General features: G+C 38.8%; 4 protein-coding genes and 1 pseudogene across 4 annotated transcripts; all 5 read right to left on the bottom strand.

Moving 5' to 3' along the window:
- Positions 1-8: 8 nt before the first annotated feature.
- On the bottom strand, positions 9-1,092 carry LOC127663424 (protocadherin beta-14-like). Its single transcript, XM_052155016.1, has one exon. It carries the CDS (start codon positions 899-901, stop codon positions 92-94), a length of 810 nt encoding a protein of 269 aa, XP_052010976.1. The 5' UTR covers positions 902-1,092; the 3' UTR covers positions 9-91.
- Positions 1,093-1,420: 328 nt separating this feature from the next.
- LOC127663252 (protocadherin beta-16-like) lies at positions 1,421-4,991 on the bottom strand. Its single transcript, XM_052154772.1, has 2 exons — positions 2,321-4,991; positions 1,421-1,426 (listed from the first exon to the last, which is right to left on the bottom strand). The coding sequence occupies exons 1-2, from the start codon at positions 4,712-4,714 to the stop codon at positions 1,421-1,423; spliced, it is 2,400 nt and encodes a 799-aa protein (XP_052010732.1). The 5' UTR covers positions 4,715-4,991.
- A 255-nt stretch (positions 4,992-5,246) lies between these two features.
- LOC127663251 (protocadherin beta-16-like) lies at positions 5,247-12,105 on the bottom strand (annotated as a pseudogene).
- A 678-nt stretch (positions 12,106-12,783) lies between these two features.
- On the bottom strand, positions 12,784-15,162 carry LOC127663250 (protocadherin gamma-A6-like). Its single transcript, XM_052154771.1, has 2 exons — positions 15,098-15,162; positions 12,784-13,792 (listed from the first exon to the last, which is right to left on the bottom strand). Exons 1-2 carry the CDS (start codon positions 15,160-15,162, stop codon positions 12,784-12,786), a joined length of 1,074 nt encoding a protein of 357 aa, XP_052010731.1.
- An 8,437-nt stretch (positions 15,163-23,599) lies between these two features.
- LOC127663248 (protocadherin beta-15-like) lies at positions 23,600-26,049 on the bottom strand. The gene has a single exon (XM_052154770.1). It carries the CDS (start codon positions 26,012-26,014, stop codon positions 23,600-23,602), a length of 2,415 nt encoding a protein of 804 aa, XP_052010730.1. The 5' UTR covers positions 26,015-26,049.
- Positions 26,050-27,533: the final 1,484 nt, after the last annotated feature.

Below are 27,533 nucleotides of genomic sequence, written 5' to 3'. Positions count from 1 at the left end.
CTGACCTATCAGTCTTACTTTACCATTAGTCTCGTTTATTTCAAATATGTGTCGAACTTCATCAAGTGTGTTTGTTATACTATACATTATTTCACCGTTTACTCCTTGATCTGGATCCGACGCACTTACTGTAGCTACAACTGTTCCCTTTATGTGAATTTTCATTTACAGTTGATTTATACACAGACTGTGTGAAAACAGGAGCGTTATCGTTTACATCTAAAATAATAATGTTTATTTGTATATTACCAGACATTTGAGGATCTCCCCGTCTGTGGCAGCTAATGTTAAAAACATGTTCTCCTGCTTTTCGCGGTCCAAGGGCTTTTGTAAAATCATTTCGATATGTTGCCCTCCTGGTTGGCTTTTTGAATTTCAAGGCAAAATTATCTGTTGGTTTTAGTAAGTAGTTTTCCAAACCGTTAATTCCAACGTCAAGATCTCTAGCAGGCTCTATCGTAAATTTTGTACCAATCGTAGCAGATTCACTAATCCTAAAATTAATTTCACTTTTTTCAAAAAATGGTGCGTTGTCATTTATATCCAGCACCTCAACATTAACGCTGTAAAATTCCATCGGGTTCTCCAGAATAATCTGTAGATGTAGTGCGCAAGGCGTTGTCTGTCCGCATAGCGCCTCTCGGTCTATTCTCTCTTTGATAAGGAGGACTCCTCTTTCTTTATTCAGCTCGATGTATTCAGCGCTGTCTCCGGTATAAATACGGGCTTTACCCGATTTCAGTCTCTTTAAATCTAAACCCAAATCCTGCGCTATGTTACCGACTAAAGAGCCTTTCGCCATTTCCTCAGGAATGGAGTAACTGACCTGCCCGAGAGCTGAACTGAGAGAGAGAAACCAAATAAACAGCAGTACTTGCCGCGCCATTGTTCTGTCCGACATTTTGCAGAAGACCAAAACACGAAGATTGAGGCTGAATCAGACTAAATAAATCCAGAAAACATGTAGGCAATCATGCATATAATAGTAGATATCCAAAGAAAGAAGTAGTACAACAAAGGCCTGTATATCCAGAAAATAAAAACGAGCCTCTCCGTGATGTGCGTTATCTCTCCTCCTCTTCAGACTGTGTGCTCAGCTTCCGTCTCTCTCTAATAATATGGAGGTGATGGGGGTGGAACTGCTGCAGATCTGCTCTCTAAACTGTCACACACTGACCAACAGCGGCACTCTGAGTCCATTCTCATGAACTACAGAATAAGGTGAACTCATATTTTCTTTAATTATAAATACTTTAAAAGGTCAACATATGTAGAAGTACAACAACTGCATATGCTATAAAATACCTACAACATCTTTTATTAAAAATGATTGCAAAATGCTAGACAAAAATAAAGAAAAGTACATTTAGAAAGGGAATTCTGGCCCCTTAAAAACATGCATATACTGGACATGCTGCCATTATACCTGCAAAGGCAAAACAGACACCACCATAACGAGCAAGGAATATATTCGAATGAGAATATTATCATAATACGAATATGAGAGTGAATGTCTACATTTAAATAACACGAAAATACAAGAAGAACTAAAAAATATCCTGAACTTGACAGTCAAAAGGAAGATCTGAAAATATGCGACCGACGGCTTTTCAGCACCATGGCCAGAGAATAAAAGCGCAGAAAACAGAAGCCTACATTTCTGTATGAGTGCGGAAAGTACAGAAAAACACATATAAATGGTAAACTTTATGATCATCCGATATGTTAATCTTTTCAATCACATGGTAACAATCCAAATGTCAAATTGCAGCGATTCCCGCTCAAAATTCAGATGTTTTAGTCACGTCAGAATGCGATTGTTGTGCTAATATTTGTTTATTTATTTTGCATACTATTTATATCACAAGAGATAGGCAGTATAGAATATGTGAACCCATATAGACCAACTTTACTAGCATTTTTTGTCAGCATAATCTAATCTTTGCTTCACATCTTAATTTCGTAATCATCATATATAATAGTTTGCGTTTCTACAGTTATGGTTATGAAAAGTTGAACATTGTAATTGCAATAAAGAGTGAGACAAACATTTATTTTATAGCTAAAGAATATTTTTTTCATGAATATAAATAATAATATACTGGTGCAAATATATTTTATTAGAAACAGACCTTTATAGACTACTTATAATACCAATAATCAAGATTCATTGCCATTATCACACTAAAAACACTAACACACACACACACACAAACACACACACACACATATATATATATATATATATATATTCATAAAAAACCCGAACATAAATAAACGCATGCAGAGCTGCACTAAACACAGAAAGAGTAAACCTCACCTGATCATCAAACACTTCACTGGTCAGTTTGTCTCTCTGCGCATGCGGGAGTGTCTGTGCTCCACTGGTGTCCAGACTAATGATGCTCTCACTGCAAGGTCTGACGTATTTCAGATCACTCTTTCTGGAGTCAGTGGTTCTGCAAACCTCATAATTGTACACGTGCTGTAAAGTTCCGGTGCCCCCTACGTCTGCGTAAAGAGGCGGATAATACGGAATAACCGGCAGATTCGCGCCAGATTTGTAATACATCCGCTCACGTCTCCATCTGTAGCATTTTACTGACAGTATGGCTATGATAGACACGATAAAGAGAAAGGAAACTACAGCCAAGGCCAAGACGAGATAAAAAGTCAGGTTGTCGTTGTATTCCTTGTCGTGCGTAAAGTCAGTGAACTCGGAGAGCACTTCAGGGAAGCTGTCCGCCACCGCCACGTTCACATTGACTGTAGCTGAACGAGAGGGCTGCCCGTTGTCCTCCACTACAACAGTGAGCCTTTGTTTCACAGTATCTTTATCTGTCACTTGACGTACAGTTCTTATTTCTCCATTCTGTAAGCCCACTTCAAACAGCGCCCTGTCTGTGGCTTTCTGCAGTTTATATGAGAGCCAGGCATTCTGTCCAGAGTCCACATCAACAGCCACCACTTTAGTGACCAGATAACCCACATCTGCCGAACGAGGCACTATTTCGGCCACCACAGAAGCACCAGACTGGACCGGATACAGAATCTGAGGCGCGTTGTCATTCTGGTCCTGAATAAGGATTTTCACACTCACGTTGCTGCTGAGAGAAGGGGAGCCTCCGTCTTGCGCTTTTACGCGGAACGGGAAATCTTTGATCTGCTCGTAATCGAAAGATCGCACTGCATGTATGACTCCACTATCAGCACTAACGGACACCAACGAGGAGACGGGCACTCCGTTAACAGAGGAGTCCTCCAGTATGTAAGACACACGGGCATTCTGGTTAAAATCTGCGTCTCTGGCTCTGACTGTAAATATGGAAAGACCCGGTGTGTTGTTTTCTTGAACAGAGGCCTCATATGAGCTCTTGTCAAACACAGGCGCGTTATCATTCACATCTGATATCTGTAAGGAGAGAGTGACGCTGCTGGAGAGAGAGGGCACGCCCTCATCAGCGCACGTCACACTGATATTATACTCAGAATCTCTCTCCCGATCTAAATCACCATCTGTCACAATGCTATAAAATCCATTAGAAGTTGATTTGATTGTAAAAGGGATATTTTCATTAACACTGCACTGAACCTGTCCATTACTTTCTGAATCCGGATCATTAACACTGATTATGGCAATCACAGTACTCTGTAGCGAATCCTCTGCTATTGTTAAAGATGTTGACATCACTGTGATGACCGGTGCGTTGTCATTTACATCAATTACGTCGACTATTATTTTGCTAGAGTCAGACAGTCCTCCGTTGTCAACTGCTTCTATATCAATTTGGTAATGCTTAGATATTTCATAGTCGATTTTTCCAACTAATGTCACCAATCCATTTTCATCTATTTGGAAAATATCAGATAACCCATCACTGTTTGCAACTAAATAACTCACCTCTCCATTCGTCCCTTTATCTGAATCAGAAGCACTTACAGTGACGACAGGAGTGCCTCTCTGTGAGTTCTCGGTAATAATTGTTCTATAAATAGGCTTAGTAAAAACTGGAGCATTATCGTTTACATCAAGCACTGTAATATGTATTTGAACAGTCCCTGATTTAGGAGGATCTCCACCGTCCATTGCGGTTAATACCAGAGACATGTCCTCTTGTTGTTCACGGTCTAAAGGCTTTTGTAGAATCATTTCCACTTTTTTACTCCCATCGCTCTGACCATGAAGTTTTAAATTAAAATGATCGGTAGGTTGCAGAGAATAACTCTGCAAGTCATTTGCGCCAATATCTGCGTCTATTGCTTTCTCCAGCATAAATTTTGACCCTATTACAGCTGATTCGCTAATCTCAAATCGTCTTTCATCCCGTTTAAAATTAGGAAAATTATCATTTATGTCTGTAATTTCAACAGTTACTCTAAACAGTTCCATCGGGTTCTCCAGAATAATCTGTAGATGTAGTGCGCAAGGCGTTGTCTGTCCGCATAGCGCCTCTCGGTCTATTCTCTCTTTGATAAGGAGGACTCCTCTTTCTTTATTCAGCTCGATGTATTCAGCGCTGTCTCCGGTATAAATACGGGCTTTACCCGATTTCAGTCTCTTTAAATCTAAACCCAAATCCTGCGCTATGTTACCGACTAAAGAGCCTTTCGCCATTTCCTCAGGAATGGAGTAACTGACCTGCCCGTGAGCTGAACTGAGAGAGAGAAACCAAATAAACAGCAGTACTTGCCGCGCCATTGTTCTGTCCGACATTTTGCAGAAGACCAAAACGCGAAGACTAAGCTTGAATCAGACTAAATAAATCCAGAAAACATGTAGGCAATCATGCATATTATAGTATATATCCAAAGAAAGTAGTACAACAAAGGCCTGTATTTCCAGAAAATAAAAACGAGCCTCTCCGTGATGTGCGTTATCTCTCCTCCTCTTCAGACTGTGTGCTCAGCTTCCGTCTCTCTCTCTAATAATATGGAGATGATGGGGGTGGAACTGCTGCAGATCTGCTCTCTAAACTGTCACACACTGACCAACAGCGGCACTCTGAGTCCATTCTCATGAACTACAGAAATCCCTTGGTAAGAACACAATCAGCTCAGGATCAGACATGTTTGAGAAACAATTTTGTAACCAAGTGTTTAAGTATGACAAAACTAACACATGTATAGTCCAAATAGAATACACATTTCTGTCAAAATTATTTTAACATTTTATGAAATTAAAGCTGTCTGTAAAAGAATAAACAATCAAATGAGGCTTTGCATTTGTTCAAACATTTGATCTTGTCTTATTTATATGTGAGCTGATATGAGAGACACAGAGAAAAAGCTTGAATTCAAATATCCACATGAAAAATGTCTGAATATGAAAGAAAGAGCTATAATTGAATGTTGATCAAGAAGAGAGCCTGAAAGTGTCAGGAATGAATGACATAATAATATCATCTGAACTGAAGAGATGCATAGAGGAATTTATGATGGATATGAAGGAGAGACTGTGTTTCAGCACCATGGTCAGGGAAGCATTGTCGAGACACAGACTAAAGCTGTGTTTAATTCACCTCAACAAACAGACAGGTTGAAAATATCCATGACAAAAGACCAAATTTACCAAACATTACTTATTAATACCATCATATCTCAAGAAGGTTAACAGTGGACACTGAGTCGGTATATAGTAACTGATGCAGAGTCTTGAAAATAAAGCATGAGCAAAATCAATTAAAAATAGGTGAATTAAATTCTACTTCACTTATCTCAGTAATAAAAATTATTTGAAAATATCTAAAAGTACATTTTTCATTTGAAAGAATCATGACTTATTAAGGGCATGGGAAATGCCCAAATTCCAAACAACACTAGTATGCATTTATAATTCATAATAAGTTAAAAATGAATTAGTGAATGAGTTGAATTGGATAAGAAGCAATACAGTCCAAAAAAATGGTCAGCAACCATATAAATGCTTCAATCACAAATAAATAAATTAGACAACAACATTTTAAGATATAGCTTATATTAGGTATGACCAATATTTCTCACCTGATCATCGAAATCTCCATTGGTCAGTTTCTCTCTCTGCGCATGCGTGAGTGTCTGTGCTCCACTGGTGTCCAGACTAATGATGCTCTCACTGCAAGGTCTGACGTATTTCAGATCACTCTTTCTGGAGTCAGTGGTTCTGCAAACCTCATAATTGTACACGTGCTGTAAAGTTCCTGTGCCACCTACGTCCGCGTAAAGAGGCGGATAATACGGAATAACCGGCAGATTCGCGCCAGATTTGTAATACATCCGCTCACGTCTCCATCTGTAGCATTTGACTGACAGTATGGCTATGATAGACACGATAAAGAGAAAGGAAACTACAGCCAAGGCCAAGACGAGATAAAAAGTCAGGTTGTCGTTGTATTCCTTGTCGTGCGTAAAGTCAGTGAACTCGGAGAGCACTTCAGGGAAGCTGTCCGCCACCGCCACGTTCACATTGACTGTAGCTGAACGAGAGGGCTGCCCGTTGTCCTCCACTACAACAGTGAGCCTTTGTTTCACAGCATCTTTATCTGTCACTTGACGTACAGTTCTTATTTCTCCATTCTGTAAGCCCACTTCAAACAGCGCCCTGTCTGTGGCTTTCTGCAGTTTATATGAGAGCCAGGCATTCTGTCCAGAGTCCACATCAACAGCCACCACTTTAGTGACCAGATAACCCACATCTGCCGAACGAGGCACTATTTCAGCCACCACAGAAGCACCAGACTGGACCGGATACAGAACCTGAGGCGCGTTGTCATTCTGGTCCTGAATAATGATTCTCACACTCACGTTGCTGCTGAGAGGAGGGAGCCTCCGTCTTGCGCTTTACGCGGAACGGGAAATCTTTGATCTGCTCGTAATCGAAAGATCGCACTGCATGTATGACTCCACTATCAGCACTAACGGACACCAACGAGGACACGGGCACTCCGTTAACAGAGGAGTCCTCCAGTATGTAAGACACACGGGCATTCTGGTTAAAATCTGCGTCTCTGGCTCTGACTGTGAATATGGAAAGACCCGGTGTGTTGTTTTCTTGAACAGAGGCCTCATATGAGCTCTTGTCAAACACAGGCGCGTTATCATTCACATCTGATATCTGTAAGGAGAGAGTGACGCTGCTGGAGAGAGAAGGCACGCCCTCATCAGCGCACGTCACACTGATATTATACTCAGAATCTCTCTCCCGATCTAAATCACCATCTGTGACTAAACTAAAGAAATTAGCATTTGTCGATTTTAGAGAAAATGGAATATTTTCATTAATAGTACAATGAACTTTCCCATTGTCTCCAGAATCAAGATCCTGGACATTTATCATTGTAACCACCGTCTCAGATGCGGAATTTTCAGCTATCACGTTTGATTTGGACATGATATTGATTGCTGGATTATTATCATTTATATCAATTAAATCAACTATAATTTTACTAGAATCGGTCAGACCACCATGATCACTGGCTTGCACACGTATCTCATAGCGGCGAGCTTTTTCATAATCAACTACACCAACCAATTTGACTTTACCATCAGTCTCGTTTATTTCAAACATGCTCCGGACCTCATTTAGAGTATTTGAAATAGTATAGATGACTTCACCGTTCAGTCCTTGGTCTGAATCCGACGCGCTAACTGTCGTCACAACTGTTCCTTTTGGAGAATTTTCAATTACAGTCGTTTTATAAACTGATTGCGTAAAAACAGGAGCGTTATCGTTCACATCTAAAACAACAATATGTATCTTAATATTACCAGACATTTGAGGATCTCCCCCGTCTGTGGCTGTTAACGTTAAAAACATGTCCTCTTGCTTTTCGCGGTCCAAGGGCTTTCGTAAAATCATTTCGATATGATGTTCTCCCCCTGTCTGGATTTTGAAATTCAGGTTAAAATTATCTGTTGGTTTTAGTAAATAGTTTTGCAAACCATTAATTCCAACGTCAAGATCTCTAGCAGGCTCTATCGTAAATTTAGCTCCAATCGTAGCAGATTCACTAATCCTAAAATTAATTTCACTTTTTTCAAAAAATGGTGCGTTGTCATTTATATCCAGCACCTCAACATTAACGCTGTAAAATTCCATCGGGTTCTCCAGAATAATCTGTAGATGTAGTGCGCAAGGCGTTGTCTGTCCGCATAGCGCCTCTCGGTCTATTCTCTCTTTGATAAGGAGGACTCCTCTTTCTTTATTCAGCTCGATGTATTCAGCGCTGTCTCCGGTATAAATACGGGCTTTACCCGATTTCAGTCTCTTTAAATCTAAACCCAAATCCTGCGCTATGTTACCGACTAAAGAGCCTTTCGCCATTTCCTCAGGAATGGAGTAACTGACCTGCCCGAGAGCTGAACCGAGAGAGAGAAACCAAATCAACAGCAGTACTTGCCGCGCCATTGTTCTGTCCGACATTTTGCAGAAGACCAAAACACGAAGATTGAGGCTGAATCAGACTAAATAAATCCAGAAAACATGTAGGCAATCATGCATATAATTGTATATATCCAAAGAAAGAAGTAGTACAACAAAGGCCTGTATTTCCAGAAAACAAAAACGAGCCTCTCCGTGATGTGCGTTATTTCTCCTCCTCTTCAGACTGTGTGCTCAGCTTCCGTCCTCTCTCTAATAATATGGAGATGATGGGGGTGGAACTGCTGCAGATCTGCTCTCTAAACTGTCACACACTGACCAACAGCGGCACTCTGAGTCCATTCTCATGAACTACAGAATAAGATGAAATCATATATAGCTGTTCTTCAAAAAATACCTTTACAGGTTCAAATGCACATAGCTTACTATCAATGCATATACATAATAATACTTATTAATATTATTGTTGTTATTAGCAGAGAAACACAATTGCATGAAGTAATGCAAAAATAGAATACAATTTTTAAAAAGTGTATATAAAAAGGAAAATCTAGCCCCGAAAAAGCATGTATATACCCATACAGATAAAATAGATCTCAAAAACTCCACAATAACGATCAAGAAATATATTAGAATAAGAATTATGTCTAACTACGAATAAGAGAGTGAATGTTTAAAATCGAAACAGCACGAAAATACACAAAGAACTTAAAAATAGCCTGTGCTGGATGGTCAAAACGAGGATCTGAAGATCTGTACAGACTGCATTTCAGCACCAAGGCCAGAGAATCCAAGAGAAGCACAGGAAACAGAAGACCACATTTAAGGAAGGAAGAACTACAGAAAAACTCAAACAAATGATATAATTTTTGAATATACGATTTTGTCATCTTTTCTATCACACGATGGCCATCTAAGAATCAGACTGCGGCGATTCCAGCTCAATATTCAGATGCTTTTGTGACCAACCTAATTAGTTTAGGGACATCAAACCAAGTCTAAAGCACACTTAATGTATATCTTAGATACTTATATACTTAAATCCTATATTTTTGAAATGCTATTTGTAAAGATGTAGGGCCATTCCGAGAAAAAAACACTTATTAAAACACACATATAAATAAATAGCTAAATACATAAAAAAAAACTAATAAATAGCATAAAGACAATAAATACACGAATGCGCAGCCGCACTAGAGACAGAAACAGGAAACCTCACCTGATCATCAAACACTTCACTGGTCAGTTTGTCTCTCTGCGCATGCGTGAGTGTCTGTGCTCCACTGGTGTCCAGACTAATGATGCTCTCACTGCAAGGTCTGACGTATTTCAGATCACTCTTTCTGGAGTCAGTGGTTCTGCAAACCTCATAATTGTACACGTGCTGTAAAGTTCCTGTGCCCCTACGTCTGCGTAAAGAGGCGGATAATACGGAATAACCGGCAGATTCGCGCCAGATTTGTAATACATCCGCTCACGTCTCCATCTGTAGCATTTGACTGACAGTATGGCTATGATAGACACGATAAAGAGAAAGGAAACTACAGCCAAGGCCAAGACGAGATAAAAAGTCAGGTTGTCGTTGTATTCCTTGTCGTGCGTAAAGTCAGTGAACTCGGAGAGCACTTCAGGAAGCTGTCCGCCACCGCCACGTTCACATTGACTGTAGCTGAACGAGAGGGCTGCCCGTTGTCCTCCACTACAACAGTGAGCCTTTGTTTCACAGCATCTTTATCTGTCACTTGACGTACAGTTCTTATTTCTCCATTCTGTAAGCCCACTTCAAACAGCGCCCTGTCTGTGGCTTTCTGCAGTTTATATGAGAGCCAGGCATTCTGTCCAGAGTCCACATCAACAGCCACCACTTTAGTGACCAGATAACCCACATCTGCCGAACGAGGCACTATTTCAGCCACCACAGAAGCACCAGACTGGACCGGATACAGAACCTGAGGCGCGTTGTCGTTCTGGTCTTGAATAATAATGGTCATTGTCACGTTGCTGCTCAGAGGGGGCGAGCCTCCATCTTGCGCTTTTACAACGAAACTAAGCTGTTTAATTTGCTCATAATCGAACGAACGAACTGCTTGCAACACGCCATTCTCGGAATTTATGGACACGAATGAGGAAATCGGGTTTCCTCCAATATGAGAATCTTCTAAAAAATATGAAACCCTGGAGTTTTGATTCCAATCCAAGTCTCGCGCTGTCACACTGAATATGGACAGACCTGGCGCGTTATTTTCAGGCACGTGTGTCGAATAGCTGTTTCGATCGAATACTGGCGCGTTATCATTGACGTCAGAAACCTTAAGCAGCAGAGTTGTCGAGCTGGAGAGTGCTGGTGACCCAGAATCGGTCGCTTTTATGGTTATGTTATATTCTGACTGAGTTTCGCGATCGAGAAAAGCATCAGTGATCAAATTATAATAGTTCGAAAGGGATGACTTTATACTGAATGGGAGGTTATTATCAATTGTGCACGTGACCAGGCCATTTCTTCCTGAATCCGCGTCTTTTGCATGAATTATTGCAATAGTGGTACTTGGGGGTGAATCTTCTGATATAGGACTGGAGAGAGACATCACGTTTATTGCAGGTGCATTGTCATTAATATCAGTAACCTCAATTATAAGTTTACTGGTGCTCGTTAAACCGCCTTGGTCTTTAGCCTTAACTCTTATTTCAAACCGTTTATCTTTCTCAAAATCAACATCACCTATAACAGATACCTCACCGGTATCGCCATCAATGTTGAACATGTCCCTAAATTGTTCTTTGACATCAGAAAACGAATAATGTATTTGTCCATTTGCACCACTATCTGCATCGGTCGCATTTACTGTTATTAAATGGGTGCCTTTCTGTGCATTTTCCATAGCAAATGCCCTATATACCGTCTGATTAAACACCGGCGCGTTGTCATTCACATCTAAAACAGTAACATCTATATTAACAGAGCCAGACCTTTGCGGATTTCCGCCATCTACAGCAATCAGCTTCAGAGATAAATGAGGTTGCTGTTCTCTGTCCAAAGCTTTATCAAGAACCATCTCAACATACTTGCTACCGTCTGGGTTTGCATTTTGTTTAAGCACAAAATAGTCATTTCGTGTAAGAATATAATTTTGCAATGAATTCAGCTCCACGTCTGGGTCATATGCCTGCTCCAAAGCAAAGCTCGAACCAAGAACGGCCGATTCGCTTATTTCAAAACTAATTTTATTTTTTCATACACAGGCGAATTATCGTTCACATCGACGATTTCGACAGTTACCTGGTGCAGCTCCATTGGATTCTCTAGAATGATCTCGAAGCTGAAGCTGCACGGTGTGATGTCACCGCAAAGCTGCTCTCGGTCTATTCTCTCACTCACGACTAGAATCCCTTTGTCTGTTTTGAGCTCTGCGTACTGCGTGCGTTCTCCGGTCACGATACGGGCTCGGCCCGCTCGAAGCCTTTTCAAATCGAGCCCCAGATCTTGTGCGACATTACCAATAAGCGAACCTTTAGCCATTTCCTCAGGGATGGAGTACCGGATTTGAGAGCTGCCTAAAGAAAAGCAGCACGAGATGAAAAATAATCCTGTCCACCAAGCACATCCAATTCGACAAAAATCCCGAATAGCCATATTGCTTGGATAGCAATATCACAGGATCACTATTTCCAAAATTCAAAGGGAAAAAAGAACATTCCAATGTGTGACTACAAAGCTTTGTATTCGTTGGAAGAGGAAAAAGGCTGCGATGGTCACCCACTCACCAACCCGCAATGAATAAAACGTGAGACTCCGCTGCATAAGAGCGCACACTGATGGGGTGTGGTCAGGATTTACAGAACGACAACCACACTGCAAAGAAATCATTTCACTGACCAACAGCGTCCCTTAGAGTCCAAAATTAGTATTAAATATATGGGACTGAAGCAACTACTGCTATACATATGAAAGATACATATGCTGTCCACTGAGGAGGTACTGAAATCGACAACAATACTGCAAACACGTGACACGTAAGTGAAAAGTAACACCGGTGCCCGTTGGTTTCTCATACAATTATATATATATATATATGAATATATCTTAATGGGATTTACATTCATATTATATATATTTATATATTCAGTTTATCAGGTCAAGTAGCCTAATATTTATTTGTATAACACAAATCATTTCAAAGCATCTTTACAGAAATGATGCTGATATTTACAGATTATTACTGAAAAGATGCTGTTAGAGTCCTCATTGTGCGTTTCAAATATATAACGAGATTAAAAAGCACGTGATAAAAAATTGTCTTTAGGCCCCCAAATTGTAGTAATCACAACAGATGTCAAACATACCGTGTGGAAGCATTATGTTATGCAAAACATTAAATGTGGTGTCAAATTCATAGTAGCTATATACATATGAATAAGAAATAGAAATACTACAGTCTCACCTGAACCGGAGAATCTGGTTCATCCAGGATGTTTTTCTCACTTTGCACGCGCTGGATGGTAAGTGTAGAATTGGGGTCCATTATCAACACGTTCTGATTACAGGGTCCGACAAATTTATAGTCACTCCTCCTTGAATCTGTCGTGCTGTGAACCTCATAATTATACGCTTGCTGCAAAGTTCCTGTGCCCACAGTGTCTGCGTAACGCGGCGGATAGTACGGAATAACGGGAAGGTTTGACGAAAAGAACAAGCGAGATTGCCTCCATCTGTAAATTTTAACAGAGATGATGACGACTAGACATGTTATAAAAAGAAATGAAACGGCAGCCAAGGCCAAGACGAGATAAAAAGTCAGGTTGTCGTTGTATTCCTTGTCGTGCGTAAAGTCAGTGAACTCGGAGAGCACTTCAGGGAAGCTGTCCGCCACCGCCACGTTCACATTGACTGTAGCTGAACGAGAGGGCTGCCCGTTGTCCTCCACTACAACAGTGAGCCTTTGTTTCACAGCATCTTTATCTGTCACTTGACGTACAGTTCTTATTTCTCCATTCTGTAAGCCCACTTCAAACAGCGCCCTGTCTGTGGCTTTCTGCAGTTTATATGAGAGCCAGGCATTCTGTCCAGAGTCCACATCAACAGCCACCACTTTAGTGACCAGATAACCCACATCTGCCGAACGAGGCACTATTTCAGCCACCACAGAAGCACCAGACTGGACCGGATACAGGACCTGAGGCGCGTTGTCGTTCTGGTCTTGGATATAAATGTTAACGGTTACGTTGCTACAAAGCGAAGGAGAGCCGCCATCCTGCGCATTTATAGTTATCTGAATGTTTTTGATCTGCTCATAATCAAAAGGGCGCACTGCGTATACAACCCCGCTCTCCGCGTTAACGGAAACGTACGTTCCTACAGGAGAGCCGCCCAGGTCGCTTTCTTCTAGAATATAAGATATCCTGGCATTTTGATTTTCGTCTGGGTCATGAGCTTTGACACTGAGAATTGAAACACCAGAGGGGTTGTTTTCTGAGAGGTATGAATTACAAACTTTCTCTGTAAAATAGGGGCATTATCATTAACATCAGTGACCTTCACGTTAAACGTTTTCCTTGAGGATAGAGGAGATCTGCCGGAGTCTGTCGCTATAACTGTGATATTGTACTCTGGAATTGTTTCACGGTCTAAGACAGCATCAGTGAGTAAAGTGTAATAACTTCTCAGTGATGACATTATTTTAAAAGGTACAATGCCTTCACTGTAAAAAAAAACTGGCAGCTGTGGTTGCCAGAAAAATTATGTAAAAAATACAGTAAAAATGTAAACAACTTTACAGATCAACCTGTCAATTATACAGTTTAAAACTGTTGTAATTTACATGACCATGCTGGCACTGTAAAAAAAAGTGTTACATTATACAGTAAAAACTGGTCATAAACTTGATATTAACCTTCTGAAACTGTTAAATTCTGCTTTTCAATATATAATGTATTTGTTACTCACCGTAGCGCAGAAGGGCAAATTAGGACATTAAGTTCATCAATAGTGGCTCTTCCAGGAGCAATGATCAATAAACATGTAGAGTGCTCCGTCTCACTCACACAAGCACTAAACACCATCATGGTAACACATGTGAAATTAAAATAATGTCATAAATATTAACTAAGCTCTATCAGATATAACACAGGACCCCCAAAAGTACAAAACTGATGTTAAAAATAAGAATATAATATAATATAATGAAATATGATGGGTCATGCAGGGAATTATGGGAATGCCCGATTATTGATTTTTACTGTAATTTTAACAATACTTTCCTGTAAAAAGTACATGTACTCTCCTGTTTAACATAATGTAAATATTTACCATTAATTATACAGGAAAATCATACTTTATAAATCTAAAAATAGAATTTTTACAATTTATTGTAAAAACTACTGTATTGTCTTTTAAAAAATATATTTAAAAATGTTACTGTATATTTTACAGTTAATAATCGTTAATCAATTAACTTTTTTCTGTAGCATTTTTACAGTGTTTTACGTTAACATTTGTCATTTTTTTTTACAGTGTACACTTTACAGTATTTAGCATTTCAATTGTGTAACTTGGGTCAAATGTTTTGGGCAGCCTTCCATAAGCTTCTCAGAATAAGTTGCTGGAAGTTTGTCCCATTTCTCCAGACTGAACTGGTGTAACGGAGTCAGGTTTGTCGGCCTCCTTGCTCGCGCACGCTTTTTCAGTTCTGCCCACACATTTTCTATCGGATTGAGGTCAGGGCTTTGTGATGGCCTTTCCTATACCTTGACTTTATCGTCTTAAGCCATTTTCCCACAACTTTGGAGGTTTGCTTTGGGTCATTATCCATTTGGAAGACCCATTTGCGACCGAGCTTTAATTTCCTGGCTGATGTCTTGAGACATATATTGTCTTCAATATATCCACATCATTTTCCTTCCTCATGATGTCATCTATTTTGTTAAGTGCACCAGTCCCTCCTGCAGCAAATCACCCACACATCATGATGCTGCCACCCCCATACTTCACAGTTGGGATGGTGTTCATCATCTTGCAAGCCTCACCCTTTTTCCTCCAAAAATAACGATGGTCATTATGGCCAAACAGTTACATTTTTGTCTACTCAGAGGACCAGAGGACATTTCTCCATAAATTAAGATCTTTGTCCCCATGTGCTCTTGCAAACTGTAGTCTGGCTTTTTTATGTTGATATAGGACTGGTTTTGCTGTGGATATAGATGCTCGTCTACCTGATTCCTCCAGCATCTTCACAAGGTCCTTTACTGTTGTTCTGGGAATGATTTGCTATGAAACTATGCACCAAACTATGTTCATCTCTAAAAGACAGAATGCATCGCCTTCCTGAGTGATATGATGTCTGTGTGGTCCCATGGTGTTTGTACTTGTGTGCTATTGTTTGTGCAGATTAACATGGTACCTTCAGGCATTTGGAAATTGCTCCCAAGTATGAACCAGATTTGTGGAGGTCCACAGTTGTTTTCTGAGGTCTTGGGTGATTTCTTTTTATTTTCCCATGATGTCAAGCAGAGTGTCACTGAGTTTGAAGGTAGGCCTTAAAATACATCCACAATTGACTCCAATTAGCCTGTCAGAAGCTAATTGGCTAATTGCCTATAGGTTTGACATTCTTTTCAGAAAATGTCCTTGCTGCTTTAAGGCACAGTTAACTTAGTGTATGTAAACTTCTGACCCACTGGAATTATGATATAGTCAATTAAAAGTGAAACAATTGGACTGTAAACAATTGTTGGAAAAATGACAAAGTAGATGTCCTAAATGACTTGCCAAAACTATAGTTTGCTAATATGAAATCTGAGGAGTGGTTAAAAAATGAGGTTTAATGACTTCAACCTAAGTGTATGTAAACTTCTGACTTCAACTGTAGATAATATGAATACCAACATTTACTACCAACATATATTAATAGACTGTATGACACTATTTATAAAGTGTATAAATGCATATTAATATTTTATGACAACAATTAAGGCAGCTGCAATTGTATACATTTGCAGGGTATGCAATAGTGTGCTGGTATAGTTTTTGGTTTGGATACTGCAGAAGATTCATACATGCTATGGATGCATAATACATGATAAGTACTGAATGTTGCCGCATATTCATGCAAACCCATTGCAGTGATTCTGCATTATTCAGAATATATGTGTTGCAAACAGTCTTATGCATTTTAATGCTTTAAAACTGGGCCACAGTCTAGCCTTAAAGCATAGTGACACTACTGCAGCAAAGGATGAGAGCACAAAGATCCACACACAGGACTGACATTCAGATGCAGAAGTGTTTCTGACAGTGTTTTGGTGAACCACCACAAGATGGAGCACTGCACCTATACTAAGAGTCAGATACTGAGATATTGACAATTAAGAGCTCATCATCAGATCCCTGTATTTACCAGTAAAAGCATGCAGCAGAGGTGTTGACAAGAAAAGGTACATAAACCAGAAACACAGAGAGAGAGAGAGAGAGAGAGAGAGAGAGAGAGAGAGAGTGTGTGTGTGTGTGTGTGTGTGTGTGTGTGTGTGTGTGTGTGTGTGTGTGTGTGTGTGTAATTGGAAAAACAAAAGGCTTTTGGTTCTGTTTATGTTTTCTGTCATGTGCATTGCCTGTCAAACGTTTGGACACACTTTACTGTATTTGATTTTCATTAGATTAAAAATCTTTTGAACTAACGGCTTGTGCATACATACTTGGACTTTAATACATTTTTGTTACAGATAAGTTAAAAGTGACTAACTAGTGTCCAGCAAACAGTATATTTGAACTCATGCACCTTGTGAAGTTGCTTGAGAGAATAACCAGAGTGTCTAAACTTTGAGGGATGTCAAATAAAAGAGAATTTGTATTTATTTATTTTGTAAGTTGTTTTGGTCACTGCATAATTCCCACAATTTGTGATGACCAGGCCCAGATGGAATCTGCGTGCACAGAACTGCACAGATTTCCACAAAATTGCTTTTAATTCATAAAAGTTCAACGCATTCCCCAACTCTTTCATGTTTGTTATTGAAATATTTTAGCTAATTTCATGATGCTTTAAGCTACTTTTTAGCTACATTTGACTGTTTAAATCCATTTCGCAGATCTACCATCAAAATCAGAAAATGTGAAAAAAGTCAGCACAATCAGTCTGGTCCTGATGAGGAATTAATTATTATTTTATTACGTGTACAATGGGAAAGTGTGGCTGCAAACTAGTCTCATGGAATGAACGTTACTATAAGTACATTTTTGCAAACTGTCTTTTAAGTGCCTCGCTCGATGCATGAGATCAGGCTGAAAGTATGAGTAGGTGTGTCCAAACATTTGACTGGTCATGTACACACATCTGTGGCCTGACAACACCATATTTCAGAAAAAGCAGTATATCAAAACAAAATTTTCTTACCTTGTAATAGATCAATCAGTTTCCATTCAGAAGGACGAAGGCCATGTAATAGAGGAAAGAGAGAGAGAGATAGAAAAAAAAAATAATTAACAAAACTACATTAACATATATATATATATTTTTTTTCTTATTTTTTTTTTTCTTATATGGAGCTTGCCTGTGCAAAATTAGCCCAAACAGCTCTAGAATGTCTTGCCTGGTTGTCACGGCATTGCTCTATGTTTGCTAAGGTGTTCTGGATAGTTAATGACTTACATATATATATATATATAGTCTAAGTCTAAGTTTTTTCTTTCGTTTAATCACCTGCTAGGTGTAAAATTAAAATGTCTGATCATGCACCTCTCTCGAACAAGCCAAATTATTTGAGGCATTATTCATATGAGTATAGCACAAAAATTGAGGGACAGCTCACACGTGAAAGTTCAATACATTGAGTTACAGGTTTTAAAAACTAAGTATGCGCACTAATACTGAACAGCACTAATTAAACAAAAAGAAAACAAGTCCAACACACCATGGTGCACCGCACAAAAATCCATCCTTTCAAACAGTGAAAACACAGACTAAAACTACACCTAAGTCACCAAATATACTGCAGTGTTTACATCAGAATTCAGTGACATCACAATGACATATAAATGCATCATCATGATCAGAAAAGTATCTATTGGGCAGCACAAGTTAATGTGAGGAGAGAGCTACCTGTGTGCGAAATCCACTAACATGACCATCAGATTATATTACTGAGAAAGTCTTTGTATGTTTTAATATTTAGCTTTTCATTTCTGCAGTTTAATAGTGCAGCATCTCTCTCTCTCTCTCTCTCTCTCTCTCTCTCTCTCTCAACTCACAAAGACATGCAGATCCCCTCTCATGTGTTTGCAGTGTACAGAAAAAGAAGGCCTGCCTAAAGCCACAATTTAAGCACACACGGGTAAACATAGAAATTAACACACAGTCACAGGCTGGGATATGTACGAAATTCTGTTCAATGCATTTTAAAGACCCTATATTATAGCAATATCTCAACTATTTACATCCACATAATAAAAAAAATAAAGCTATATTTGCATGTAACAATTTCACATTTATAGCTAGCACTCAACATGTTAAGCCATTACATTGTCAGTCAGTGAATGAAGCAGTTTTCAGGTTGGGGTTTTCTATTAGTATGTTAAACTCCACAAGATTTGATGCTATATATATATATATATAGGGATTAAACCACAGGTTCACTCTAAACATCACTTGAATAATCCACTAAATAATGCTCAAAATGATGTTTTGGTGAAATTAATTTTGTAAATTCACCGCTCACTCTAAAAGGAATAATTGACATAATGAAAATTCTGTAAATAATTACTCACCCTCGTGTCATTCCAAAACTGTATGACTTTTTCACTGACGTTAGTCAGAATGACTGCCTCAGTCACCATTCACTTTCATTCTGTAGTATGGGAAAAAAGATGCAATGAAAGTGAATGGTGACTAAGAAATAACCATCCAACATCCTCCACAAAAAAAGGACAGTCACACAGGATTGGAACAGCATAAGAGTTAGTTAATAAATAATTTTCATTTTCAGGTAAACAAATCTTTTACGATGTGTTATTGTGGCATAATGTTTGCTCACATGTCTGCATCAGGCTCGTTTAATGTAGCAAGTAACTTAAAATGTTAAATTATTAGAGATGTTTTATTGTGGTTGTCTGAGTTCATATTTAGCAGAAGCAATTTTGCACTAAATAAGAACTCGAGCTATCTGGACTCAAACACAAATCTTCTACACAAACTTTGAATTTCATTAATAACTGTAAATGTAAACAATATATTTGCTGTTGACAATCGAGAGGGAGAGTGAAAATCATTCTAGCATAAAAACCTCTAACTGGGTCACTGGGAAAGTGTGTTATGATCGTGTTAAACATCCAGAAGACTTTGAGTATTCAAAACATTATAACAAATAAATGACATTCCTAATCTTAAACTCTAATACTATGATTCCTGACACTTGAGAGAGATACAGATTATACCAATCTTGATCAACCAGTTTTCATTTATCTTGATCTCATTTTCAAAGCTCAAAGTCACTTTACAAAACACAATGTTGATACAGTGTACAGACAGCATCGTCTGCACCAATATGGTACATATATCTGTACCTACATAATCTCATATAGACCACAGCAATGATGAGCACAAGTAAAGACTGGACACGTCTGCCAGAGCCATTATTAATTACAGTGTAAGATCACTGAGGGCATGTGACTCATCTGTGCCACGTGCAGAAAGCTTGTTGATGATGGGCAGGCCGTCAATTCCTGCGTTTTGACATTGTACACTCTTTGACATTTGAATTTGAATCGATGCCATTGCAGAACGAGAAGGCCAGCCACCATCTACTCCACTGAGGGTTAGAAAGTGATCAGCTTTGCTTTCACAATCCAGCTGCTTTTTCAGCACTAGTTCAGGATATGAGTTTCTATCCGTTTGAGTATTCATCTTCAAAGCAAAATATTCATACTCACTGAGCTGGTAATGCTAAACAGAATTAGCTCCTGTGTCGAATCACGAGCACTCTCGAGCGGAAAGTGCCTCCCCAGGGCCGTGAACTCTACAGCCAATTTACCACAGCTCTATCTGACTTTTATCAAATGCAGGGCTGTTATTGTTCATGTCCTGGATGTCAAGCAGGAGACTGTACACTGTGAGAGTGTTTTCAAGGAGCAGTTGGAATTGCAGGATTCAGTATGCAAACTGCACAAAGCTCCTCTTGATCAATCCTCTCATTCACCAAAAGAGACTCCGTTTCTGGTCTCAGTTCGCATAACTTCCAGCTTCCCTCTGCCACAACTCGAGCTCAGCGCCTCACAAGTTCTGTATCTTCTGGAACTGAATAACGCAACTTCACCAACACAATCTCTCATGCAAATAAATCAGAGGCAAAGTTAAAGACAGAACTGTGCCAGTATGCCTTTTAGGATGAAGCATGCATTTTGACAACAAACTCGTGTTTTAAAAAATAATAACGGTTACATTTAATGCTAAAGAGTAATGATGATCAACACACATTCTGTGGAGCTCCTCTAGCTGGGGCAGATACTGCGCTCTGATGCTTGCTGTTGTAGGTTTAGATTTTTATTAACATCTCTCTCTCTCTCTTTCTCTGTCTCTCTTTCTTGGTCTCTCTGTAAGCCTGCCGCACTCCCCTCCTGAATCCCTCCCCTCTTCCACTTGCTGTGTAACAAAAATGAAACTGGGGAATCAGGTCATGCAGCTCAGATGTGATCAGTGCCTTTGCTGTGTATAACAGAAGAGCGTCATCCAGAGACCAAGTGAAAGAATTACACAACTACCATCCATTTTCATTAACCATCAACTATCAAAGAATTACAAGTTGATCAAGAATTGAATTCTAATCTTTTTCTAATCTTTCAACTGTACTCAATAATTCAAAAAGACATGGTTTTGCAAAGATAAACATCAATAAATAGCAAAACCGTATCAACTGTTCTAATTATAAATGTTTATTGAGTACAAGATGAACACATTACAATGATTTCTTAAGAGGATTTGTAAATGGTCTGCACTTATATAGACTGCAGAAGACAGTTCGGACTGCAGAGCAGATTATTGGTTGCTCCCTGCCCCCCCCCCTTCAAGAACTGTACACATCCAGAGTGAGGAAAAAGGCCCTTAAAAAATCACTCTGGACCCCACTCATCCAGCCAATTACCTCTTTGAAATGTTGCCTTCTGGCCGATGCTTCAGAGCTCCAGAACCGTCAGGCATAGGAACAGTTTTTTCCCCTCAGGCTATCAATCTCATGAACAGTTAAATTGACCCATTGAGCAATAATTATGTGCAATACACAGTTAAGTCTATTTATATTACCTAACATATCCTCTTCTGCCATTACATACAAAATAAAAAAAAATAAAAAACTTTTTGCACTGTACATGACATACTGTATTTTTGTACTTATATACTGGATTTGTTTTAGATTTGCACTACGTACGTGTGTGTATGTATGAAGGGGTGAGTCTGTGTGTATGTACGTACATGTATAGTTATATAATATATATATATATATTTTTAAATATTATTATCTCTTGCTTCTGTTTGTGTATTGTTTCAGTGCCATTAAAACATTAGCTGTATTCAAAGCACTTTACACAGCGTCTCATTCACCCATTCACACACTACACCAATGATGGTAGAGCTGCCATGCAAGGTGCTAGCCTGCCATTGGGAGCAACTTGGGGTTCAATCTGTTGCCCAAGGACACCTCGGCATGTGGAGTCGTGTGGGGCAGGAATCAAACCGCCAACCCTGTGATTAGTGGCCAACCCACTCTACCACCAAAGCCACCCCATTTTCCATTTTCTTAATATAATTAGGTAATATCTTAAAAGACTGCAGTAATGGCTGCTAAAAATGATGCTTTATCACAGGTAAAAATTACATTAAAAAATATATAAAACTATTAAGATGCTATTTCAAACACTAAAATAAATGTTCAACATTATTATTGTTTTTTGGGCAGTATTTTATTTTTTTACGCAACATTAGCAAACAAAAGCATCAACTTCTTTCAAAAACATGTTTTAGTGATTCTAAACATTTAAAAGGTTTAGTATATATTCCACTTGACAAAATAATTACTTAAATAACAAATTGATCCTGTTTTCTGTTTTTAGCCTTATGTGATGGTTTTGAATGAGTCCCTGGTTTGTCCTGGGCTAAGCTTGACAAAAAGCCTCCAGTTACTAGAAGTTGTTGTTATCCAGTTTTGGGTTTTCCCATTATACAGTGACACTATTATCACAAATCTCTCTTTTTTTTTTTTTAATGCTTGACTTACTCTCAAAAAACATTTTAAAATGTACGCATATCAATTTCATGACAATATTTCAAAAAATTAATTGAGTCATTTTTAAACTAAATAAAATAATCATTAATAAAATGAAATATTTTAAGCTTCATTCAGTTAATCTAGTTAAAAATTAAACAATTCAATTTAATGATATTGAGAGAAAATTCAAAAGCGTAAACCTAAAAATAACAATAAAAAGAATGTGGAGCTGAAAAAACAAGTTTGAATTGCGAGAACACACGTTCTGACATTTTGTCAGAAATAACTAATTAAAAGTGTCTAAGTGAAAGTTGAGGCAAAAGTACAATTACACAAATGTTTGTTTTCTATCCTCCAAACTAAGCCCAGTATTAAAATATTTTTGCTTTAGCTGTTGAGTAAACAAGTGAACACAATAAACCCATGATGGCATATATTCAGTCATGGATCATCTATATGATGATGGTATGTTTTTACACATGAGTAGTTGAACTGTGTTATTAAATATAAAAAAGTGCCTGATAACTGTATTAGAACTAGCAGCAAACAAACAGGTTAAAGATATTTTCTTAGGCTGTAACTTTCACACTACTCAATAAGAATTGGACTACAAAGGATAATAATAATAATAAAAATAATTATATAAAGAAGAAGACAACGAAGGATAAATCCAGAAGAATTCTCGCCATGTGATAATCAGTGATTTATACATTTTTAGTGAGTGATGCAATTACTAGAACATGCAAAGATGAAAGTGATATAGTTCATATAAAAATTTAATAACCAAAAGAAATAAAAACCCCTCAGTATAAATGTGTGCATCATACCTGAAGTACAAGCCTTGTACCTGAGGTACTGTTGTGTATACTGTATATCCAATCCAAAGCACTCTCAAATACTCTTGACTATAAAAAATTAAAAAATGATGCATGCTAACAAATGCTCCTGAAGTTTAAAATAAATATTAGTCAGAATTTTAGCAGACAGGTGTGAAGCAACAAATTAAAAATGGCATACCTGAGAAATATGTTCAACTTCATTGCCAAGACCCCCCAGTATATTCTCAACAGACTGAGTCTTTTTCAGAGTCAAGTCAGAGGTAAGTGTGCCCTCATTATAAGATCTGATGAATTTGAAGTCACTAGTGCGCGAGCCCGTGGTCAGGTATGCGTCATAATTGTAAGTGCTGCGGAGAGTTCCCGCGCCCTCCACGTCTGCGTAATTTGGAGGCAGATACGCGCTGGGAATGGCTACAGCTCCATCAAACATCAGTCTGGGCTTTCTCCTGCGACAAAACCTCACGGCCAGAATGATGATGATGAAGGTGAGGAAGAAAGTGGAAACGGACACCAGCGCGATGATCAAATAAAACGTCAGTTTGGAGCTGCTCTCGTCATGAGACATGTCTTTCAGTTCAGGAACTTCAGCCAAGTTATCTGAGATGAGTAAATACAATGCGCACGTGGCCGAGAGAGAGGACTGTCCGTTATCTCTCACGGAGACAATCAGGTTCTGTTTCATGCTGTCAGATTCAGAAATGTCCCGCTGCGTCCTGATCTCTCCGCTGTGGACACCGATAGTGAAAAGTCCCGGATCAGTCGCTTTAATAATGTGATACGAGAGCCACGCGTTCTGTCCAGAATCCGCGTCCACGGCGATCACCTTGGAGACCAGAGAGCCCGCCTGCGCAGCTTTGGGGACCATCTCGGTCATGAAGGAGTTCCCTTCCGGAGAGGGGTATAATATCTGAGGGGAGTTGTCATTCTCATCCGTTATGAAGACACTCACGGTCACGTTACTGCTCAGAGGAGGAGACCCGTTGTCTCTGGCTAACACGAGCACTTTAAAACTTCTCAACTGCTCGTAATCAAACGACCTCACGGCATGAAGGACCCCGGTGTCTCCGTTAATGGATAAAAAGGAGGACACCGATGCGCCATTGACATCAGAGGGCAACAGAGAATAAACTACAGTGCCATTCTGTCTCCAGTCCGGGTCTGTAGCTGATACTGAACAAATAGAGGAGCCCGGTTTGTTATTTTCTTGCACATTAGCTCTGTAATTCTGCTCTTCAAATACAGGTGGGTTATCATTCACGTCCGCTACAGTGAAGTGAATATTCTTAGTGGAAGATAAAGGTGGAGAGCCCTCATCAGTAGCAGTAATTGTGATGTTATAATCAGACACCAGCTCGCGGTCTAATTCACCTGTGGTCACCAGAGAATAGTAATTTTTGATTGAAGGTACGAGTTTAAATGGGGCGTTTTGCTGAATGGAGCAGCGCACCTGTCCGTTATTCTCAGAGTCTCTGTCCTGCACATTAATGATGCCAACCTCTGTACCGGGTGATGCATTCTCTGGAATAGGGCTATTCAGAGATTTTACTATTATAATAGGGGTGTTATCATTAATGTCACTTACATTAATTATAACGTTTGAGTAGGATGTTAAACCCGCACCATCTTTAGCTATTATTCGCAAACTGAATGTGGTTTCTTCCTCAAAATCTATTGGTCCCTTTACGCTAATGACGCCTGTTTTACGATCAAGGGAAAACAAATGTTTATAGTCCTCCATAACATGACCAAATTCATAAGTTACTTCTCCATTTTGTCCCTCGTCAGCATCAGTAGCGCTCACAGTAACCACTACAGTATCTACAGGAGAATTTTCAGGCACACTGACTTTATAGACGGCCTGACTAAAGACTGGAGCATTATCATTAGCATCCAGTACAGTGACGTGTATGGCTACAGTACCTGATCTCGGTGGAGTCCCGCCATCAACCGCAGTGACAATTAATCTGACCTCATGCTGCTGCTCGCGATCCAACTCTTTATTTAAAATGATCTCGGCATATTTCTCTCCAAGCGAGTTACTTTGCACGGATAAAACAAAATATTCATTATTTTGTATTGAATAGCTTTGCACAGAATTTTGCTCAATATCAGCGTCATTTGCTTCCTCAAGTAAGAAGCGTTTACCCTTATCTGCGGATTCACTGATCTCCAAATTAATCACACCTTTACCGAAATGTGGACTGTTGTCGTTAACATCTTGAACACGAAGAGTGATACTATGCAGCTCCAAAGGATTTTCTAGCACGAGCTCCTGTTTTATTACGCATGAAGATTTCTTTCCACAAAGCCCCTCTCTGTCGATCCTCTCCGCTACGGTCAGTTCTCCAGTATTCAGATTAATGTCGCAGAATCGTTTTCTGTTTCCTTCAGTATCAATGCGAGCTTTACGAGATGATAATCTGCTCACATCAAACCCGAGATCCTTTGCTATATTTCCAATCACAGATCCGCGTTTCATCTCCTCCGGAAAAGAATAGCTCACGTCTCCATTAGCGGTGTGCGCCCAGAACAATACGGAGAGGAAAAGCCAGTGTACCGATAATCCTTTGTGCATCATTTTCGGTTGAGGACGAAATGAACTCGATCCGTATGATGCGAGATGTAAATAACAGTATATCTAACACAGCTTGACTACAAGAACAAATTCAGCTGTTCTTATAAAGACTAAATATAATCTCCGTTCAACCGTTGTTGTACGTGCGTCACCGAACAGAAACGCAAATGGGTGGAGAAAACAATATATTGCGTAGGACAGTTAAACAGCGACACCATGAGGGCCAATTAAGATGATACTTCACAGACGAACAACCTCAATGCGAATCAAGCCATCACATTAAATTCATATATTAAATGTAGAAGTGGAAATTAGCTTTGGATGTTGTAAACTTTAAGTATGATTAACAGCAGCACATTTACGTATCTTTATTTCTGTCAAATAGGTGGGTAAAAATTGTGAAGGCACAAAGACACTGATGATATGACATCATTAAGACTCCAGCAGAGTGCATAAAGTATTTGAGTGAAATATTTTACACTAAAGTAGCTGATTTAATGCTGTTTACAGAGACTTTATTAGACATAATGGTACTTGGTTAATGTTCACGTTTTACAAAAGAATATTTTATATATATATATATATATATATATATATATATATATATATATATATATATATATATATATATACAGTATATATTCATTTTCATATATGCATTATATATATATGTTGATTATTTACCTACTGAGGAGTGTATGATTAACCAGTTATTGAGTCCTGTGTGTTTATTTTTCATTATAAGTGGCTTGTACATACATTTAGGTAAAACTAACAGACTTTTGACTTAAAAAGTTGTGCTTAGTAAGCATTTTGTGAATCGTTATTTAATATGCAATGTCATTTTTCTTGGATTAAGTATAATAATCGTCCAACAATATATTTAAAGAGTGTATATGAGTATGTAAATGTGAATTAAAGAATTACACACAAATAATTAGTTACATGATTTATTGGTAATGCTGAATGTAAAAGTGATGTCTTAAAGTCTGTTTAATGTTGAAAGTAATACTAAGGAACACTGCATGTTGACATAAAATATTACAAGAGCGGCTCTAATGATGAACAGCAGCACAACTTTCTTCGTCTCTTTATTTCTGTCAAATAGATTAACTTCACTGTGACATTACATCTAAATCACATCAGCACCACGGAGAGCGACATTGCAAACGCCAACAAATTGTAGCATGTGCAATAACAGGTTGAATCTCCAAATGTAAAGGATAGACCAAATATAAAATAAATCTCAGCAAAAATGGCATGAAATAAAATGATGAAATTGAGAAAAATCACACTGCAGTGAAATACTATAAGCAGAATGTTTTTTTATGACTTGAGGGATGGAAGTGCAAGAGCGAATTGCAAAATAACAACACAAATACTCATAGCTAAATGCTTTGAAAGTCGTATGGAAAAAAGTAAACGGCTTCTTAGATGGATACCGAAAACTCTGCACTTAAGAGACATTTCACATTCTCTATACAACTAAATATACCCCAGAAATCCAAAACACATACATCTT

The sequence above is a fragment of the Xyrauchen texanus genome, chromosome 23 (assembly GCF_025860055.1).
Source record: "Xyrauchen texanus isolate HMW12.3.18 chromosome 23, RBS_HiC_50CHRs, whole genome shotgun sequence".
NCBI classification, from domain to species: Eukaryota; Metazoa; Chordata; class Actinopteri; order Cypriniformes; family Catostomidae; genus Xyrauchen; species Xyrauchen texanus.
Note: the sequence above shows the minus strand (reverse complement) of the source record. Positions and strands in the feature narration are given on the sequence as shown.